Source organism: Parasteatoda tepidariorum, chromosome 10, assembly GCF_982258835.1.
Source record: "Parasteatoda tepidariorum strain Cologne lab strain chromosome 10, Ptep-v5.0, whole genome shotgun sequence".
NCBI lineage: Eukaryota > Metazoa > Arthropoda > Arachnida > Araneae > Theridiidae > Parasteatoda > Parasteatoda tepidariorum.
In genome coordinates, this window is record NC_141764.1 from 20,821,055 (window position 1) to 20,829,452 (window position 8,398).

The 8,398-nt window shown below is 31.0% G+C and overlaps 1 protein-coding gene across 1 annotated transcript in view; it reads right to left on the minus strand.

Moving 5' to 3' along the window:
* Positions 1 to 6,907, minus strand: part of LOC107436596 (uncharacterized) — a 111,673-nt gene extending 104,766 nt beyond the window's left edge. The window contains exons 1-2 of the mRNA XM_071184101.2: positions 6,397 to 6,907; positions 4,226 to 4,350 (exon numbers count right to left, since the gene is read on the minus strand). Of these exons, the coding sequence (XP_071040202.2) occupies positions 4,226 to 4,350; positions 6,397 to 6,503 (232 nt within the window). The 5' untranslated portion in view covers positions 6,504 to 6,907. The remainder of the gene's footprint in view (positions 1 to 4,225; positions 4,351 to 6,396) is intronic.
* Positions 6,908 to 8,398: the final 1,491 nt, after the last annotated feature.

The window sequence follows — 8,398 nt, forward strand, 5'->3', positions numbered from 1 at the left end:
GTTAACTTATGACTCAAGCAAGTTAAATGACAAAATCAAACAATATTTAAACTTGCTTTTCAGCTTTAATTGTTCTATAGCATTTTAAAATTCTTTGAATAAAAAATTACTTTCAGGTATTTTCAGGAAATCTTTGACAATACAGATTTATTTTTTTATTACATAATACATCATTCATAGAAATTTTTTAAATGGCAAAAAAAGGTAAATTTTATATGTAGAAATAATATTTGGAAATTCAAAATAAGATTATCGTTTGCTTTATAAAAAATATGAGGTCAAGTTTTACATATCTTAGAATAAATTTTAAAACAAACTTTGATAACTTTACTTAGATAAATTTTTTGATGTATACAATGTACGTATATATTGTAATTACGTATATTTAAATGTACGCGTGTATTTATATATTACTTGAAATTACGTACATGTATGCGTTGAATGCATATACGTACATTGTACTTATAACTATTTTTTGTACATCCATACATTACATGCGCATAAGTATTAACAAAGTATGTAGTTATACAACTACATACGTACGTTGCACATAAGTACATACGTTGCGTGTACATATACGTGCTATTATCACAAATTTATGCAATGTATGTACTTACGCATATAAATGCATGCATACGTATGGAAATTGTTTCACGTACGTTCATACATATGTTGTCTATGTACACAAACATACGAAGCATTGCATTCGCATAAAAACAAACATACATGAGTACATGTATCATAAATGCATAATTATGTGCACTGAGCATATGCGTATGGTATTATGTATATTTCAATGCAATTATGTACATTGTACTTACAAACGTTTGTGAATTTATTGCGTGTTTATGATATATATACGAATCAAAAATTGTACGTACATGCGTGCGTATTTTCTATGTACATAAAACTATGCATCCCCAAACATACTTACATAATGTATTTGCATATAGTATGCAATTGTAATTAATTGTAATTGTGTTCATTACAAGTAATCACAATTACTTGTAATCTAGACTACATGTAATCAAATATTTTGATTATTTGTAATCATGATTACCCGCAATCGTTTTTGTTGCGAATACTTGTAATCGCAATTACTTGGAATCATGATTACAGTTGTAATCAAAATTTTGATTACAGCTGTAATCAAGATTACAAACAATTGATTACTGTAATCAATATTGTAATCATGATTACAACTATTATCAAAATGTTTGAAAATTGTAATCACAATTACAAGTAATTGATTACTTTAATCGACTATTGTAATCGCGATTATAAGTGTAATCAAAATTAAATTATCTTGTAATCTTGAATACAAGTAATTGATTGCTCTAATCAAAAAATGTAATCTATTACATTTGTGTCCAACTCTGATGTGTAGTGCTTGTAACAGCATTACGGAAATTGATAGAATTGCCTCAGTTAACTAAGAGAGGAAAATTATTTTTTCCGTTCGTCATCCAAGAAGTTAACTTAAGATCTCTGTGGGTGAAACCATCAAGAGAGATCCACCAGTTTCTTCTAGCATCTAATGTTTGAATCTCAAGTGAATATGTTGATAAAATTATGAATAACTCTTGTGACGTGCCTCTTTTTATCTAAACAACAATAGCACAAACCCGCTCAACCTTGAATTAATCCTTCTGGGACGAAAGATTTCCGTAGACTTAAATCTTTCTTATCTTCAACATTTAAGAAATTCTTAACCTTCATATTTCAAGGTCATCCTTAATGAACTTTGAACCATATCGCAATGTACGTCATAATTCATTGATTATTTTTAAATTCAATAATTACAACATCACAAATACCCTTGATACCTTTGAGTTTCTTTGAAAAAGTACAAAAACAATTTAAAGATGCTTGAAATTTCTTAAATATTTAAGATAACCAAATTGGACTTTTTCCATTAGATAAGAAATAAGATTCACAGCAAAACTATAATGTTTTATACATTTTTTACGCGCATGAGCACCAAAAAAGAGCTAGTTTAATTACTTACATGTTGCGCAGTTTTCAGCGTATTCTTTTCAAATTTTAAAGCAAGAATATTGTACTTAATTTTAAATTACTTTAAGAATGTTGTTAAATTTTATCGAATATTTTTAATGTTATAGAATAAAAGGTTAGACAAAAAATTTATTAATGAAAATATCCATATATCCATAAAAATCTGAGCTAGGAGTACGAAATATTATACAATTATGGCATAAATTAACCAGAATAATTTTTAAAAGTAGCAATAAATTTAATGCCACAATTATTTGCCCAGGTGTTCAAAAACACTATTTTCCTCTTGTAATTCATTGTCGGTCCCTCTAACCTTTAAATCTTTAAAGCATCATTGATAAGTAAGAGAAATGGCATGATTTAAACATTTCTGGAGTTATGAAATGTTTCTTGAATCATTTCGTGAGAAATATGAAAAAAATATATTAGTATCGAAATATTTCCATTATTTTGTCCCACCTTTTTATAGGTACTATTCTACCAAAAATGTGTAAATTAAATCCTTTCTTCTTTTAAAAAGGAAAAGGAACCTCTATTTAAAGACCCTGTGATAATTTCTTAGTAATCATTATATATTTTTCCCTAAAAATCAGCATTTTTTGAGAGAAAAGAATGAAAAAATGAAAGAAAAAAACATTTGTTAAAAAAATATATTATTACTGCAATTTTATTTAAAAACATTAACATATTAATCTTAGGATTGCATATTTTGTTTATATATTATTCGTATGAGATAAATTTGACTGATTACTGATTTCATTACTGATACATTACCATTACTGATACAAAAAACAAATAAAATAAAATAAAAATATGACCACCGAAGCCGACGTCTTCAGGGGGTACCGGCCCCGGTAGCCATTAAAAACAAAACCATTTCTATTTGAGGGAGAAGCAAAAGCTTAAAATATCTCCCTCAGTACCCCGATGGTTTTGCATAGAGGTCCAGGAAAAACAAGATACATTCAAAAGAATAAACAAATTACAAAAAGAAAATCAATAAAAAATCATCAGAAAATTAAAAACTCACAGTCACAGGTCAAGAATCAACTTCAAAAGCAAGTGGAGGAAAAGAAAACACTAAAAACTGAAAAACAACGCCCCCTATAATAATGCGCAGTAAAAGTTTAAAAATGAAATGAAAAAGGTCAGGAAAAGGAAATACGTAGATAAATTAATAGAATGCTTAACTGGGGCTGCTCAGTTAAGACTAGAATTGCGTATTTTTTCTTTTAACGCAATTCTAGTCTTAACTGAGCAGCCCCAGTTAAGCATTCTATTAATTTATCTACGTATTTCCTTTTCCTGACCTTTTTCATTTCATTTTTAAACTTTTACTGCGCATTATTATAGGGGGCGTTGTTTTTCAGTTTTTAGTGTTTTCTTTTCCTCCACTTGCTTTTGAAGTTGATTCTTGACCTGTGACTGTGAGTTTTTAATTTTCTGATGATTTTTTATTGATTTTCTTTTTGTAATTTGTTTATTCTTTTGAATGTATCTTGTTTTTCCTGGACCTCTATGCAAAACCATCGGGGTACTGAGGGAGATATTTTAAGCTTTTGCTTCTCCCTCAAATAGAAATGGTTTTGTTTTTAATGGCTACCGGGGCCGGTACCCCCTGAAGACGTCGGCTTCGGTGGTCATATTTTTATTTTATTTTATTTGTTTCTTGTATTGATACTTTTTTCTGAAATTTCTGCTGCTTCTTAGCGCGTTTTTTTCAAAGAAGTTTTATCCTTTTGATCTTAATTATTTGTGTTTTCTTTCAGTATTACCATTACTGATTTCAAATCTGTAATTGGTATCCATTACCAAGCCACTGTTATTTTAAGTTACATTTTTCGTCTCTTTTTTTTAATGAAACGTGCAAGTTTAAAAACATTCGATAAAACAAAGGGTTGCATAAATGTTGTGACAAATGTCTAGGGTAGTTAATGCACATCATCAGGAGTAAAATTTTATAAGAACCCACGCCCTGCAAATCATCGTGCGTGGCTAGGGCTGCTTCCTTATTATAAGCTAATTCTTCTTGTGCTTTTGAACAGTTTATAATAAGCCTAGCCACGTACAATGACATTTCTCGAATAGAATTCTTAGAATAAAAATGCTGATTAGCGAGAGTATCTTTCTTTCTCAAAAACGTCTTAGGCAAAGCTAAATTCATGAAAAAACTATGCTCTGATTCCAGAAAATTGATAGAATTACTTACAAGCCCCGGCGGGTGCAGTTTCTGAGCTGGTGTTAGGCTTTCCAATCATAGAATTGAAAGTAAAACAGGAACTGACAATTGGGGACTCAGTTTTTGGACTAAACTCTGAGCGTGTAAAATAGTACCTAAAAAGCAATATGATCATGTGAGTAAACATTAATTTCCAAATTTAGCATTCAAGTACTATTACTTATGATTATCGTGCCAAAGTCACTTAAATGTAAAGTCTACTTCAATAAATAAACACTTATTACATTGGAAACGATTTTTTTAAAAAGGAAATCATTCTCCCTTTAGCCCGTTGTAAGCCAAGGGGTCATGGATGTTGAGGTTCCACAATTTTATGAGCAACGGCATGACTATGGCAAATTTTGTCCTCAAGCCTTTACTTTCCAGGCAAGATGGTACACATTGTTCTGAAGCTTGATGGGATTTAAGCCTCCACTGGATCAAATCTTAATACCTACGGATTTGCCTCAGTGCCTTATAGATGTGTGCAAAAAATTCAAATTTAATTCACAAATTTAAAAAAAATATTGAAATATTAATGATTAACATTTAAGTGCTCTATCAGAAATTAATTAGTGAAAATTAAAGCAGTAAAAAGTAAAACTCCAAAATTTTATATATTCGTTTATGTCCCGCAGTGGACTGATCGTTAAGACACGGTTCCCAGCAGATCACCGAAGTCAAGCATCACTGGCTACGGTCAGTGTGCGGGTGGGTGACCACTTGGATCAGTCTGCGTAGGGACCGAGGGTGTGCGGTATTGGACCTCGTTAAACTGTGCTACCGTAAAGTGCTTGACTTCGCGCGCAGGTCGTCTGGCTACCGAAGAGAGGGTGCCATCCCCTCCGCAGAGGATCAAAATTGTGATGGCATGTCTTCGGATCATCCTGCGGGATGTTTCGCAGACCGTCGCCAATAGCCCATTGTGCAGCTATAGTGCGACGTAAATTAACAACATATATTCGGTTATAAACAAAAAAAAAACGAAAAAGGTATCAATATCATTCGGTTCATAAACTAAAAAAAAAGTATAAATATCATACGATGTGTTTTATCAGAAATTAAATTAATGTTTTATGTTAATTTTATGATTTTAATTAAATTTAAATGGATTCATAAATTGAATTTTAGGTAGCAAAAGTTGCATTGTAAACAGTGCAACTAGAATAATAAATTTTTTCTACATCCAGCTTAGACGCAAAAATAAATCAGAATTAGGAATTCCCATTACGAGAACCTGTGCTAGCGGTAATTCTTACCTGGTTAATTAACTATAACCTGTGGCAAATACTTTACCCTATTTAAAATTCTCAAGGATACTGAAGTGTTTATTTTCATCCGTTCATAACATAACCTCGTCTTTAGTTTCCCCCGGTTTTATCACGTTGTCATGTGTAGAGTGTGTTTGTATAACATGTCTATTGTAAGAACTCCTCCGCCACTAAGTCTGAGGTCATCTACTGCTATGGAAACAAGAATAACCCATTTCAAGAAGGGTAGCTTCTCTTCACTCTAGGGCTAATACAATAGACCAAAGAAAAAGCTTTCTTATTCCAAATCAAGACCTGTCCTAAACAGAGACCTACATCCCACTTCTACTTAGAATAGTTATAGATAATCTAATCGTTACCAAAGTCACCGCCACGGGTCCAAACTAATGACAAAGTCAGTTCTTACCTCAGACAAACTATACGTGGGAAGCATGTTGATTGCATTTTATTATTTCTAACAAACATTGCACTCCTTGTAAATAAAATAGGTTTGTCATGTTTTATGAGATTCCCCTCGCAGGACAGTTATTTTTCCCTCTCCGTTTCCATGATTTTGTTAAATCTAATTGTTTTTTTGCCCTACGCTATTTCATTCTATTTATCTAAGGAAATGTACTGTCTTGGAAATAAAGCAAGACTTTGATAAACCATAGCACAGAAGAGGGGATAAGTATGGAATTATGGAGAGTAAGAAAATTGCATAGACATTTTTTCTATTAAGAAAGAGTATATAGGTTTTTATAGATCTCGTAGGCTTTTATTAATATTATCCCTTCTTGTTTTAAGTGCATTTTGTCCCAGAAAAGAGAATATTTACAGTTAATGTCTGATGCGATGGCTATCAGTAGTCTAATCAGAATTTTGATTTAAAAATATCAGAAATTAATGTACCGGCAGTCATCATGTTCACGAACATCGTTCCCCGTTAATCCCAAAGTACAGTAAACAAACATATCTCTTTTCGTTTGAAGAAAAATGGTGTAGTTTTCAAAATCCATGGAATACAGCTCTTCATAAATTGACCTTGTGGGAAGCTTAAAAATAGAAAGAAATGTAAGAATTAGGACGGGAGAAAGTTGAAAATGTTAAAAATACTTTAGATAAATACCTTTAATAGTTTGTAGGTCTCCTTTTAAGCTGTTTGTTTTAAAAAAATGCATTTGTAACACTCTTTGAAATATGAAATGAAAAAATTTCCTTAAATTAGGAATTTTTTTTAAAAGTAAACAATACCTAAATAACAGAAACGTGTAAGCTGATGTCACTACTCTTATTAGTCCACTGAATTGATTTATTTTTATACTGTGCTGCATACAAATTCACTTCTTGCGGCCGAAATCTTTTTCTGAGAAACAAGTTTTCTTCCAAGAAAAACCTGGAAAAATCTAGTTTTTTGCTTTTACAGTTTTAAGGTTTTTGATATATAAGCTTCTGCTGGCAGTTTTGAAAGCTAAAAGAAATTTCCTATCACTACTGTACCTACAAAGAGCTCGTAGAGCCAATCAACGTAGAAAGAATAGAATAATTGAAAAATTATCAGTATGAAATAATAACTTCAGTATTCGGAATGATGCCAGCAGAGAAAGCTAGAGGAGAACAATTTTCAGGTGTTTGAAATTTGAAAAAATTCTCTTGCAGGATCTAGTAATATATACACAGAATAATTTAGTTCCACCCTAGAGGGGAGAACACTCTCTTATAATCCCTAATTTTTCCTGAACCTTTTCCAAATCATTAATTTTAAAGTTTCCTTCATATTTTGAAATTTTTGACAATCTTCCTAGTTTCTTATTCATTGATACTTTTAACAACCCTCAAGTGAGTTCTTCTATCCCTCACTGCAATTCATTCCCAGCTCCTGAAAAAAGAGTATGCCCCTTAAACCAACTTTCAAATAATCATAATTGTTTTAGCTTTAATACAACCAAGACTTTAGGTGTTTCTTTTTTTAATTTGCATGCAACTTAAGTTTAAATTTTGAATTTGTTCCATAATTTTATATTTGTTCAAAGCAGCAAAAATTAGTAGCCCTGGAGTATCTCATCCCATAAAATCAAAATTCCTAAGAGCGTTTCTCATTGGATTTCGATTTCTCATTTCTCTAGGAATTCAATGCGAATCAAAATTGCATTAAACAAAAATACGAATCAACTAAAGTACCAAAGGAAAGAAAATTTCACACGAAAATGCGTAAAAATTATTTCCATATATATATATATATATATATATATATATATATATATATATATATATATATATATATATATATATATATATATATATATATATATACAGTCAAACCCCGCTATAGTGAACCAAAAGAGTGAGGAAGTTGGATATAATGAACTTTTTTCTGTCTGATTTCCCCCCCCATTTTCTTTGTAATAATTTTGAAATTTGTACTTAAAAATAAATACATATACCGATTTTTAAAACCACCTATAGAAACTACTTTTATGTGCTCCAATGGCAGGTTAGACAGGTTTAAAAAGCGGAATAACTGAAATTCAGGAAAAATGATCTGAGAGTCGGGAAGTGTTTCCATATCTGATGTTGAGGATTGCTCATCAGCTAAAGATTACTAATTTTTATTTGTACGCAAGACGAAGAGTGATAAGAAATAACACATTTTTTGCTACTACATAATATTTTTCAGTCATTTATATGAATATAATGTAATAAAAGGAAGGAGTTTGGGAACCATTAGTGAAATTGCCTGCGTAACGGATATAGTGAACTCCCGGTTGTAGTGAACCGAAATTTCTGTCCCTTGGAGGTTCACTATAGCGGGGTCTGACTGTATATATATATATATATATATATATATATATATATATATATGCATTCTGAAGGGCGCTTCTGAATATGATTACTATGTAAGAACTGGAATTTA